The following is a 12809-nucleotide window of genomic DNA, read 5'->3' as shown; positions in this document are numbered from 1 at the left end:
ATACATATTTAAGAAAGATGTTACTATATACATTTTGATTTGAACTAATATTGAGAAATATTCTATGTACGTAACGTTACATGTGTCCAGCAGGTGGCCGCTGCCTCTGGCTCTGAATTCTCCAACAGTAGAAGAAGAGTGACACCGGATTTCAATTTATGTGGGCTGATGAGTTCTTGGGCTTATTGGTCATGTTAAATCTACTGAATTGTTAAGTCTATCACATTTAGGAATTGTTAAAGAGTAAAGAGTTTGTGTAGCGGTAAGTAACATTATTGCATGTCTGTCATCATTTGGTTAAAACAGCTAATGTTAGCAGGGTTAGCAAGATGGTTAGCATGGGGCTAGCGTGCTAGCTAGCTGAGAACAAAGTGTTGTTGAGTGTGATATGCAGCGTTAAAGCCTTGCTATTAATGGTTTATAACTAATATATGATAGTATTTAATGGGGAAGAAATATTAATGAACATTTCAGTTAATCGGTGTGATCAGTTCCATGTAGCACGCTAACTCACAGCTAACCTGACACTTGCTAACACCCTGAACTTCATTGTGATTAAGTTATGATTAACGTTACTCTCGGTGGGTTATAATAAAGCGTCAAATAAATTCGGTTATGTGCTCCACAGGTGGCACTGTTTAATGGGATTTGAAGATCATGTTGTCCACATAGTGAGGGAAGCAGAGTAACGTTAGCATCATGGAGCTTTCTTCAGAGGAGGGGGAAACTCAAACTCCCCATGTCATCGATATGACCACCAGTGAAAAGGTAAGCTTTTTACATCATAATGCATTAAGAGTAGATCTGGATTTATATTCATATAACTGAAGCATTGGGTATTGAGACTAGTTATCGGCTGGGATCATTTAGTGATGAACCAATCAGTGACATATGAAGCCAAAGCGTTGGTCTGTTTGGGATTTGTGGCATACAGCTGTCAAACTAGCAAAACAAGTTTGGTGGTCAACTTAAAAATACTTCCTTAAAGTGCATTTGCATAGTATTATGGACTAGTGTGATCGCAGAGACGCAATATTTGTGAAAGATAAAATTTGTGCCAAAATACCATTCTGAATTAAGTGTTGTGGTCCTGCAGAGATGTCCCGGCCTACAAATCGTATTCTACAGACTTAAGAAAATATCTTTGTTCAGTACAGATCACACCATGATCACTTTGATATATTTTTCAATGAAAATCAGAATAGTGATGCAAAAATGATCATTCCCTCCAATATCGTCAATCACATCACAGTTGCTTATCAGTAAAAATAATCATCAATAGATGTTTTTTCCAAATTGTTCGGCCCTGATCCATATAACAACATGATTTTCAGAGAATAGTTGCAGCCATCACGTTCCTGAAATGATTCCTAAAATCTTTCATCCAATCGTTACTTATCTAGTTCCGGGTTGCGCTGCAGTAGTTGCAAAGCAGCCCAGATTCCCTTCTGTCTAACGGCGTCCTTCAGCTTCTCCTGGGGGATTCAAAGGATCCCTGACCAAACGGGATCCTCGTTTGAGTTGATACCCCGGGGACTCGTCTGAGTTGGATAAGCTTGCTATATCTCCACAGGGAGGCAATCCTGTTTCTATTTTTATTTTTTACCCAAAGTATTGCTATGGGACTATTGACCTAGCAACATTAGTGTGCTAATGAATTAAGCTGCAGTGTCTGTGAAGATGGCATGTGGAGCTGCAGGTTAATTTAGCTTCTACAGTCAGGTAGGCGCCTCAGGTTGCTAACAACACCTGTTACAAAAACTGACTTTGCTTTGTTAATAAACCTCGACTTCTCCTTAAATCTGACTTTGTTGTTCTTACCTTGTAATTTGTGTTGTAAAAAACAGTGCCCACTGTGAAACAGTGTGGAAAGAGGCAGTTTTTAAGATGATGAAGTGGAAAAAATTGTTTGTAATGTCAGTTATTTCTGTTGAGAAGAAATGCTCTTACACTTTTACATGTGCACAATAAGAAAATCAGTAGGATTTTGGTTAGGGTGCAGCCAGATGTCTATTTTCATGGAGCGACAACAAAAATAAATGCTATAGAAGGAAAACTTCATTCAGTTTGCTTTTCTATTCCAGGTGGTGGATCTTCTGAACCAGGCGGCCCTGATATCCACAGATGAAAAGCTAACAGTGCTCAAACAGGTTTGTAGTCTGATCTCTTTAAATGAAGTTTTCCCTGTTGTGGTATCCAAAAAAGAAATAACAAAAAGCAGCTTCACAATAATGTTAGGCTTTTTTGAATGCAATATTGGTTGCACATCTTTGTCCAGCTAACCACAACCCTAAGAAGCAGTAAGTGGGTCGCAATAATCAATGAACTTGTGTCATCTTCAGGTCCAGGAGCTCATCATTAATAAGGATCCATCTCTTCTTGACAATTTCTTGGATGTAAGTAAAGCTCTGTGCATTTTTCTTAACTGTTGTTTGACCTGAAATACATAAGCTGGATTCAGCATTAAATGGCACATTGTGCGGTAGACTTATATCAACCTGGCAGTAAATTTGAATCATACCTCTGCTTCCATTGGTCTGTTCATCCTGCAGGAGATAATCGCCTTTCAGACTGACAAGTCTATCGAAGTGAGAAAGTTTGTCATTGGTTTCATAGAGGAGGCATGGTGAGTCATCGGCAGACATGTCTTCCACTCTCCAGTTGTTTCACGTTTGTGTAAGAAAATGTTTTGCACCTTTTCCCTTATGTTTTTCTTTTTTATGTCTTTTCCAGTAAACGGGATAATGAGCTCCTTCTTAGACTCATCGCCAATCTGAACATGTTGCTGAGGGATGAAAGTGTGAACGTGGTGAAGAAAGCCATCCTCACTCTCACCCAGCTGTACAAAGTTACTCTGCAGGTAAATACAGGCCTCATTTATGAAATATTCTTATTTACAGTTGCATTTGTGCGCTTTAGCCCGACAAGTAAATGCTGCAGATCTGATGTAGTCTGTTTTTATTATAGGAATATCCAACAAAACAAAATCCCTACCGCTTATCTGTTGGGTTTTCACACCCTTTACTCTTCTGCCTCTTTCTTGCCAGTGGTTGGTGCGCTCTAAAGCAGTATCAGAGAGGCAGGAGGCATGCTGGGATCTGGTCACACAGATGAAAGGGGATGTTCTTGCCTTGCTGGACTCTGAGAATGACGGCGTTCGCACTCACGCCATCAAGTTCACAGAATCTTTAATCATCACTCTGTCAGCGCGGACGTCAGACTCTGACGTCCCCAAGCGGCAGGAGGGTGACATCAGCCTGGACAAAGTTCCCAAAGATCACTTATACATTCGCTACGGTACGGATATTAGAGTCCTGTTGTGAGAACATAATGTGTCAACAAGGTTTATTTATTTTTTTAGTCCAATCTAAGCTCATGTTTTAAAAGTGATATCTTGGTGCTGTTTGAATCGACAGATGTTTTGTGTGAAGAGGGTAAGACTGCACTGGAGAAGCTGCTGAAGTTCATGGTCCACCCTGCCATTTCCAGCATTAACCTCACCACAGCACTTGGCTCCTTGGCCACTATCGCCCGTCAGAGGCCAATGTTCATGTCAGAGGTGGTGCAGGCATATGAGACATTGCATGGTAAGGGCTTCTGAGCCAGTGTTGTGTCACGTCCCCAATCACAAAATGCCACTTTAAACAAGTGTTATCCTTTCTGTGCCAACCTTAGCGCTCATTACATAATTTGACTCTACATAGGAATAACATTTTACTTTTTCCTCTGTATACTTGAACGTTTTTAGCAAACCTGCCACCCACTCTGGCCAAGTCTCAGGTCAGCAGTGTACGAAAGAATCTGAAGCTGCACTTGGTGGCGGTCCTCAAGCATCCCTGCAGCGTGGAGTTCCAGGGTCAAATTAGCACTCTGCTGCTGGACCTGGGGATGCCTCAGAGTGAAATAACCCGCTCTACACCTGCACTGCGTGAGCAGCGCAAAAGGCCTCGCCATGAACAATACACAGAGGGGAAAAAGGTCAAGATGGGTGAGTATCAGTCACAGACATTCTGATTTAATATATAGTCATTAGACTGCATTGTTGGAGGTATAGATATTAACAGAAATTATCTGGTGGGTTTTCTGGTTTTGCTAAGTTTACAATTTGTAAAAAAATAAAAAGGGTGCAAAAATATTGTAGCTCTGTCCCATGGGTGAATACATTTCTGTGATGTTGCAGCTTTTTAGACATTTCCTGCTTTATAGAATACTCTACCTGTAAAATCACTGTGGCATATCTACAAGGGTGACTCTGTTTAAATCACAGCCATAATTTATTCTTGAAAGAGAAGGTGTTTGACACAAACACCTGCAGGCTCATCGTAAACACCCAGTATTTTTGTTCCTTTGCATTCAGAGCCAACCCTAATTGAAGATGATGAGGACAAGGAGGAGCCGGCCCCTCTCTCGGTCCCTAAACCAGCTGCTGTTCCAGTAGCACAGTCTGCCATTGACCTCACAGCTGAGTTCCTGCACCCACTGCTCAACCCGGAGAACGTAGCCAACTTGGTTAGCAACAGTGGCCTTTTTTTTTTCTTTGTTTCTTTCCTTTTAAGCTGACTGTCTGACAGCTTATATCTCTCTCTGGTTGGTTAGGTGCTCATCAGCATGGTGTATCTGCCCGATATCATGCCAGCGTCCTTCCAGGCCACATACACACCTGTTGAGTCAGCGGGCACTGAAGCCCAAATTAAACATCTGGCCAGGCTGATGGCCACGCAGATGACTGCAGCTGGGATTGGTCCAGGTTAGTAATATGTGCCGTACAAAATTTTCAACAGATGTCACTGCTGACATATCAGTGCAGTTAATAAATGTCTTGCTACTGGAATTACCCTTACTTCTAATTTATTCAAATGTAAACTATGTAGGGGTATTAATAGTTACTATTTATAACGATTTATGTTTTATTGATTGAAAGTTCTTGTCAGCTTTATGAACAGATCTACTGTATGTCAGAACTAATAACCAAATTTGATGGAATCTTGCCCAAAATGTTGACGTTAATTAAACTGATCTCAGGACTCGAGCAGTGCAAAGCCAGAGAAGACGATGCATGCAAAGACGAAGGCAACGAGGAGGACCCTGGGGCTAAAGACCTGCTCATCAAGCGCAAAGTTCCGGCTGTGATGTTGGGACAGGCGATCTCTGTGGTGGGAGGTTACACAGAAAAGGTTCCAACCCCAGAGGCGCCTACCGCAGTCAAGAGGCTTCCTGAACCCATCCTTCCTACGGCACAAACCAAGTTAGTTCCGGTACTAAGAGGGCATAAGTATTCTAAGCTGCACCTTTTGTGTAAGTTAGATGTAATACCCTGCGTGATTCTGTTGTGTTGCAGAATGGCAGGGGCGAGTGGGAGAAAAAAAGTATTTCGATTGGCAGATGTCGTCCAGACTTTATCAGACGCCCAGATTGAGAAGTTAACCTCCAAAGCAGTTAAACGCATCCTGCATTCAGAGAAGGCGATTGCTCAAAGTGGGATGTCCCATGTAAGTAATCACCCCACTGTAACACTGTTTATTAAGCACAAAACAAGTGCCTGTTTTAGAAGGTAACCACAGCACATCTGTGCGGCAGGTCAGAGTGAAGCTCCTCTCGAGGCTCGTGACGCAATTTGAGGGGATGATGAAAGAAGACGTGCTGGAATTTATCCTGGATGACATCAGGACAAGGAGTGACCTGGCCTTTTCTCTCCTCTACCAAGAGTACAACACTTACCTCAGCCAGCTGCCATCTGGGCTGCTGGACAGCTACGACCACTGTCTCTTCACTCTGCTGTCGGGCCTGCAAGAGAAACCCGAGCAGAGGGATGGGTGAGACAAAATACTCATTCTCACGTGTTGGCAGCATGCTTTTTGTCTCTAGCTCTTATTTAAACAAAGGGATTGACATGATCTAATAGTTAGGTATTCTATGATGACTGAAAACAGTAAAACACAACTTTATTTGCTGATACTGTGCAGCAAAACACAAGCAAAAAAGTGAGCCCAATATCAGCCAAAACTGAGTGGCATTATGTTTTTACATCTCATCCAGACTTTTCACCAAACTGGTACTGGAGGCTCCCATCATAACAGAATCAGCGCTGGAAGTAATACGACGCTACTGTGAGGACGAGGTAAGTGACACGATAAAGACACAGCTTCTCGTATCGGGACACATGTCTACATGCCCACTCAGCTGTTTGCTGTAACTTTTGCTTCAGTCTCGGGTTTATTTGGGCATGACGACTCTGAAGGAGCTCATCATCAAACGGCCCTCAAGGCAGTTTCAGTATCTGCACGTGCTTCTGGATCTCAGCTCACATGAAAAGGAGAAGGTGAGAGCATTTCTTATCCATATTCTTTGTATTCTATTTTATTTGTAACTTGCACTGTCACTACCGGACTGGTTTTTATTCCTGTGTTTTCTTTTCAGGTGCGGACGACGGCCTTGGCTTTTCTGAAGCGTATGTATGATAAAGACCAGCTCAGGGACTACATTGAGAAGTTTGCCCTGAACTACATGCAGCTTCTGGTCCACCCCAACCCTCCATCTCTGCTCTTTGGGGCTGACAAAGACACAGGTTTGGAATATGTGTGGATGATTTCAGTCTGATCTCAGTGTTGTCTGGCTAGCAGCTGCTCATCTTACATCATGTTTTTACGACTATTTTTAAACCATGACGGGATTCTTTTCCACTCCTGTAACCACAGTGTTGTGTTTGTTGAGACAGAGGTGGCCGCCCCCTGGACTGAAGAGACTGTGCGACAGTGTCTGTTCCTCTACCTGTCCCTGCTGCCTCTAAACCATCGGCTGGTCCACGAGCTGGCCTCTGTGTACACCGAGGCCATCGCTGACATAAAACGCAGCGTGCTTCGAGCAATAGAGCAGCCTGTAAGTCACTCCTCACTGTTCGCATGTCCTCACTCTGTCATTCATTTGCACTTTTGGAGAACGCTCCATTTATTTGTTCTTCTCAAAACTTCTAAGAGCTCAGTTTGAAATTGATTGTTAAAGTTCTACCTCCGAGACAGTCTGGTGTGAAGCAGTCCAGTCAGTATTTGTGAAAATGAACAACTCGCGCCAAACATTAATGAAAAACAGACCCACTGTTTGAGTTCCAACCAAGGAGGCTTAAAGGTGTTACAGTGAAAGTCGTGATATTTGTGCTCAGGTGACACTAAATAATTGTGAAAAAAATATACAGTGGTAAAAAAATAAAAATTTGATCCCCTGCTGATTTTGTATGTTTGCCCAATGACAAAGAAATGATCAGTCTATAATTTTAATGGTAGGTTTATTTGAACAGTAAGAGACAGAAGAAATGCAAAAAAAAAAATCTGAAAAACGCATGTAAACAGTGAGTGAAATAAGTATTTGACCCCTCTGCAAAACATGACTTGGTCCTTGGTGGCAAAACTACTGTTGGCAATCATAGCGGTCAGACGTTTTGTTGGCCACCAGGTTTGCGCACATCTCAGGAGGGATGTTGTCCCAGTCGTCTTTGCAGATCTTCTCTTAAATCATTAAGGTTTCGAGGATGACGTCTGGCAATTGGAACCTTCAGCTCCCTCCACAGATTTTTTTTTAATATGCTTCTTTTTAAACCACTCCTATGTTGCCTTGGCCGTGTGTTTTGGGTCATTGTCATGCTGGATTACCCATCCACGACCCATTTTCAATGCCCTGGCTGAGAGAAGGAGGATCTCCCCCAAGATTTGACGGCACATGGCCCCGTCCATCGTCCCTTTGATGCGGTGAAGTTGTCCTGTCCCCTTAGCAGAAAAACACCCCCAAAGCATAATGTTTCGACCTCCATGCTTGACGGTGGGGATGGTATTCTTGGGGTCATAGGCAGCATTCCTCCTTCTCCAAACACCTGTTCTCCTCTGAATCATTCAGATGTTCATTGGCAAACTTCAGACTGGCCTGTACATGTGCTTTTTTTGAGCTGGCGGACCTTGCTGCAGGATTTCAGTACTTTTCGGCGTAGTGTGTCACCAATTGTTTTCTTGGTGACTATGGTCCCTGCTGCCTTGAGATTATTCTCAAGATCCTCCCGTGTAGTTCTGGGCTGATTCCTCACTCTTATCATGATCTCCACAAGGTTAGATCTTGCATGGAGCCCCAGACCGAGGGAGATTTATAAAACTTGTTACATGCGTTTTTCAGATTTTTTATTTTTTTTTGGTATTCTATCTCTCACTGTTCAAATAAACCTACCATTAAAATTATAGAATGATCATTTCTTTATCAGTGGGCAAATGGACAAAATCAGCAGGGGATAGTTTTTTCCCTCACTGTGGATATAACTCCAAAACACGAGTTTCTGTGGGTATGAGGGGAAGGATGTTGTCATGTATCGTCCAGCAGTTATGCAGGCCTGGAAAGCCTAGCATGACAAAATCTGCTGAGGGCAAAGTCTGGACTAGATGTTTATCTATTTCTTCCTGGGGTTTTTTAAGTGGTTTAACCACAAGAGATGGTAAATTAGATCAAAGAGGAAATGGTGCAACTTTCTCACTGTGTTTAAGACCAAATAAAACAAAACAAAGTTCACATCTGTAATCTCAACCCTGTAATGCCATGTAAACAAAAGACTGCAGTTTCAGGATTTGTGATTTATGTCTGTGTGGGAAAGTAAGCCTAGCTCCTTTTGAGTTGTATTGTTTTTGAATAGTATTGACAAGTTCTGTTTTTGTTTGTAGATCCGTGGAATGGGGATGAACTCTCCTGAGCTGCTGCTCTTGGTTGAAAACTGTCCTAAAGGGGCGGAGACTTTAGTTACTCGCTGTCTGCACATTTTGACAGATAAAGGTAAAACACGCCACTTTTCATCTTTACAGGAGGATCTAGGTCAATCAGCACAAAATGTATCCAAACATGGAACAATAGCACCAGAAAATGGAAAGTGATGATATGTAAAATAAGGCTTCCTTTCCTCCATTCAGTGCCTCCATCCCCTGAGCTGGTGGAGAGAGTGCGAGACCTTTACCACAAACGAGTGCCAGATGTTCGTTTCCTTATTCCAGTCATTAATGGACTAGAAAAGGTAATCCTCGGAAACTCATCACAATCAAAGTCAGGTGTACACAGTACATAGAAGACTGATTTGGATCAAATTGTGCTTTTGTAATATGTTTATCGCACTGCATACAGTATGAACACGTTCCAGTATTGTGGCATCAGTGCATCCTGGCATCTTTCTTGGATTTTACTCACCGTTTGGCTGGTTTTTCCTCATAGAATGAAGTCATCCAGGCTCTGCCCAAGCTGATCAAACTCAACCCGATTGTAGTGAAGGAGGTGTTCAACCGTCTCTTGGGTACTCAGCACAGTAAGTGTCATATATGTCTTCCACTGGTGAAGGTCATCCTGCCGTTTTTTTTACATGAAGAACCATGCTCACACATTTACACATTCTGTGAAAAGCTAATACTTGATTATTGTTTTAATCCAGCTACTGAATAGAACATTTAGTTTAAATAAATAATAAGATGCATACCAACTTCTCTCAAAGGATTCTGTGGAAGATTCTTACAGGTGAAGGACTCCGTTGTATTCTCATTGTCGTCTGTTGTCTTTCAGGTGAGGGAAGTTCAACGGTGTCGCCTCTCACCCCAGGAGACCTGCTGATTGCCTTACACAACATTGACTCGACCAAATGTGATATGAAGTCTATCATCAAAGGTCAGTGTTCAGTGATTACGCTAAGTTTAACAGTAAGTTAATTAAACAGCTTACCAGCAGTTGGCTTTCAATCTGTTGTTGCTCTAATCTTTTTGTAATGTTGCCCCTTTTTGGGGTATTTTTCCAGGCTTCAGAGTTTGATTCCTACAACAACTACCAAATTGTTTTGTGATATTTACGCAGGTTAGCCTCTGAGTTAGCTTTTCAATGTTTTGGGGTGAGTGATGCACTCATCACTTGAACCCAAATCCTGCAGTCATGACATTGCTGGCATAAACAAGCGGAAATAAATAATATAGTGTATTTCATGCAGTGTTTCCCATTAATTAACAAGACCATGGCGGGCCCTCCATAGTCTACTGTAGTTTGCTCCGCCATAGTTTCAAAATGAACCAGATCAGATGTTGTAATGTTGTTTTGCGCCGCTGCTGTAAGCTTGCACGCTCACACACTTTGGCATTCGACTCGAGACAACCACTTTTATTTTGAGGTAACTACGATAACGTTAACGGCAATGGTTAACGGTCTGTTTCTGTCACTCGTTTGTGAGAAAGCGATTAAGCTAGCCGCGCCTAAATTTGGAGTGCACACATATTCGAGCCTTCATGGTAAATCCACTGAAACGGCCCAGAGCCAGCTGACAGGCAGGTTAGTGACTTTATCCTGTCAGTTTCTCTCTTTGCAAGTTGGGTCGGACTTAGCGTGGGACACGCACAACGCCCGGTTTTCAAAATAAGGTGTCTATACAGGATGGAAATAGATTAATTGGATTATATTCCCAGAAAATATAAAACACATTACATGTGTCCAATAAAAGTAAAAAAAAAAAAACAATAAAATGTTTGGGAAATTACTTATTCTATCTTCTGTTCTTTGATTTAGGGTTTCTGGAAAAACATTAAATAAATTTGTTGACTTTTGTCACTGTTTCATCACCATTTATAGCTCTACAATGGGTTTATGATTAGTTTATTAGAGCACACATTGTTTACAATCGTGCAAAGTTCTTCATAGATAGCCTCTTAATTTTGCACCAAATTAATGCATTTAACTTTAAAATGTACAAAATTTTCTTCCTGTGGGGAAACACTGTCATGGCAACGCAGTTCCTAGATGTTGAAATATGTCAGTCATAGATAGACAGAGGTCAGTGAACACATCAGCTATTCAGTGTAGGTTCTGTTCTCTGTTCTTCTTAAATGGTTCATTATCAACTGTATAATGGGCTTGGATCTGTAAAATAAATGAAATTATGCAGGGCCAGGCACACATTTTTATTTTTTTAGATATGATCTTCAGTTGCATATGTTCGACAGCTGGAACTGAAAATGTTCTTTGTGCGCACTACAGCTACCAACCTGTGCTTTGCGGAGAGGAATGTGTACACGTCGGAGGTTCTGGCGGTGGTGATGCAGCAGCTAATGGAGCAGAATCCCCTCCCCATGCTGCTCATGCGTACCGTCATCCAGTCTCTCACCATGAATCCCAGACTGGGAGGCTTTGTTATGAACATCCTGTCCCGCCTCATTGTTAAGCAGGTCAGCACCAAACTACAGCCAATTATTCATGGTTTTTCTAGTTATTGATGTCTCGGAATTTATTTTTGTCATCATCTCTCCTAAAATAACTGACATTTCTGTCTACTACCTGATGCAATAGACAAGATCTTATTACAACCAATACCAGAGGGGAGAAACCGAGAAACTCAGCAATTAAGTTGTACTTGTGCGCTAATTAATATCGATCACCATATTTCACCGTTATCACCATTTTCTCTAACATTGGTTGCTGTAGGTGTGGAAGTATCCCAAGGTGTGGGAAGGATTTGTGAAGTGCTGCCAGAGGACGAAGCCGCAGTCGTACAGCGTGCTCCTCCAGCTGCCGCCCGCACAACTGACGAGCGTGTTTGAACGCTGTCCGGAGATGAGAGAGCCTCTTCTACAGCATGTCCACTCCTTCACAACTCATCAGGTAAGAGCTTTTATCCAAGCTTACTGGATTCATTTACAGTCCAAAAATGGTACTACTTTGGGGATTTCCTTTATGTACCAAAAGCCTCTGTTTTTCTCTGTAACAGCAAGCTCACATATCTGCCTCCATCATGTCGGTCCTGGAAGCAAATAAAAAACCAGAGCCAAAACCTGTGGAGCCTGTCGTGGAGAAAGAGGTAACTGATGAAGATATAAACATGATTCAGAAAGACCTGTTGCACACTTTTCCCTAACATCCTTCAGTGACTGGGGCATTATAATTAACTTGAATTGTCTGTGTTAATTAGTATCACATAAATGAACATCTTGTGTTTTTAACACTGCTTTCAGTATTTCCTGTTCAGCCAGTTCTTCCTTAAAGTATTGTATATGCATTTATTTGGCGCCACTTTTTGATATGATCTCAATAAAACAATTAATGTATTTATTTGTTTTTGTCATTTTCTCTTTTTATCACACAGATAGAACCAGTTCCTGCCCCACTTGAAGAAGAGGCTCCCACTGTGGCTCTGAAAGAGCCCGAGGCGCCAGTCCAACAGCACCCAGCTGTCGCGAAAGATGAGGAAGAACCAATGGAGCAAGAAGAGTCTCATCCAGTGATACAGGAGGAAACTGACACTGTTACCCAGGTATGATTAACTTAGCATAACGTTTTTGCACCGTGACAAACTAAAAGTCTATTTATTTTTAATCACACCTTTTACATCAAGAATGGAGTATTCTTAATTTTTGCAATCCACAATTGAATAAAAAGTTTGCCCTTTATACACATTTTGTTTCTCTTCAGGTGGAGTTGGCAAGAGCAGACGAGACCCCCTCACCTCAACCAGAGCCAGCTGAGGAACTGATGGAGGCATCTCAGCCTGAACCTGCAGACCCCCAGGACCCAGTACAAGATGCTGAAGCTGAGGTCACAGGACCCGAGGCCGGAAGCAGCAGCGATGATGTAGAATGACCGCTCAAAACAAATGCACTCAAAATAGACAACCCACATATTTTTCAGGATTTCTCGCCAAGAAATATCTCTGTCCTTTTTGTATTTGTAGAAAACAGATTTTGAGGGGGGGGGGGGGGGGTCCAGGTTACTCGGTGTATGAAAGTATGCGTTTGTCATGATGAGTTGGCAAATAAATCAACAAAACACTG

At 42.1% G+C, this 12809-nt stretch overlaps 1 protein-coding gene across 1 annotated transcript in view; it reads left to right on the top strand.

The window, feature by feature from the left end:
* sympk (symplekin) overlaps positions 1-12809 on the top strand; it is a 15430-nt gene extending 2621 nt beyond the window's left edge. The window contains exons 3-29 of the mRNA XM_038719577.1: positions 94-262; positions 629-768; positions 2085-2150; positions 2343-2396; positions 2553-2626; positions 2734-2860; positions 3048-3297; positions 3417-3587; positions 3749-3988; positions 4358-4509; positions 4597-4747; positions 5023-5245; positions 5339-5489; positions 5578-5813; positions 6037-6118; positions 6206-6319; positions 6418-6565; positions 6716-6876; positions 8691-8799; positions 8934-9034; positions 9229-9319; positions 9571-9672; positions 11023-11210; positions 11467-11643; positions 11750-11839; positions 12125-12292; positions 12451-12809. Coding sequence (XP_038575505.1) covers positions 700-768; positions 2085-2150; positions 2343-2396; positions 2553-2626; positions 2734-2860; positions 3048-3297; positions 3417-3587; positions 3749-3988; positions 4358-4509; positions 4597-4747; positions 5023-5245; positions 5339-5489; positions 5578-5813; positions 6037-6118; positions 6206-6319; positions 6418-6565; positions 6716-6876; positions 8691-8799; positions 8934-9034; positions 9229-9319; positions 9571-9672; positions 11023-11210; positions 11467-11643; positions 11750-11839; positions 12125-12292; positions 12451-12618 — 3663 coding nt within the window. The 5' untranslated portion in view covers positions 94-262; positions 629-699 and the 3' untranslated portion in view covers positions 12619-12809. The remainder of the gene's footprint in view (positions 1-93; positions 263-628; positions 769-2084; positions 2151-2342; positions 2397-2552; positions 2627-2733; positions 2861-3047; positions 3298-3416; positions 3588-3748; positions 3989-4357; positions 4510-4596; positions 4748-5022; positions 5246-5338; positions 5490-5577; positions 5814-6036; positions 6119-6205; positions 6320-6417; positions 6566-6715; positions 6877-8690; positions 8800-8933; positions 9035-9228; positions 9320-9570; positions 9673-11022; positions 11211-11466; positions 11644-11749; positions 11840-12124; positions 12293-12450) is intronic.

Source organism: Micropterus salmoides, unplaced genomic scaffold (assembly GCF_014851395.1).
Source record: "Micropterus salmoides isolate LMB-PRFRI ecotype aquatic unplaced genomic scaffold, ASM1485139v1 Ms_hic_scaffold_15, whole genome shotgun sequence".
NCBI classification, from domain to species: Eukaryota; Metazoa; Chordata; class Actinopteri; order Centrarchiformes; family Centrarchidae; genus Micropterus; species Micropterus salmoides.
The sequence above is the reverse complement of the archived record's forward strand: the minus strand, read 5'-3'. Positions and strand labels throughout refer to the sequence as shown.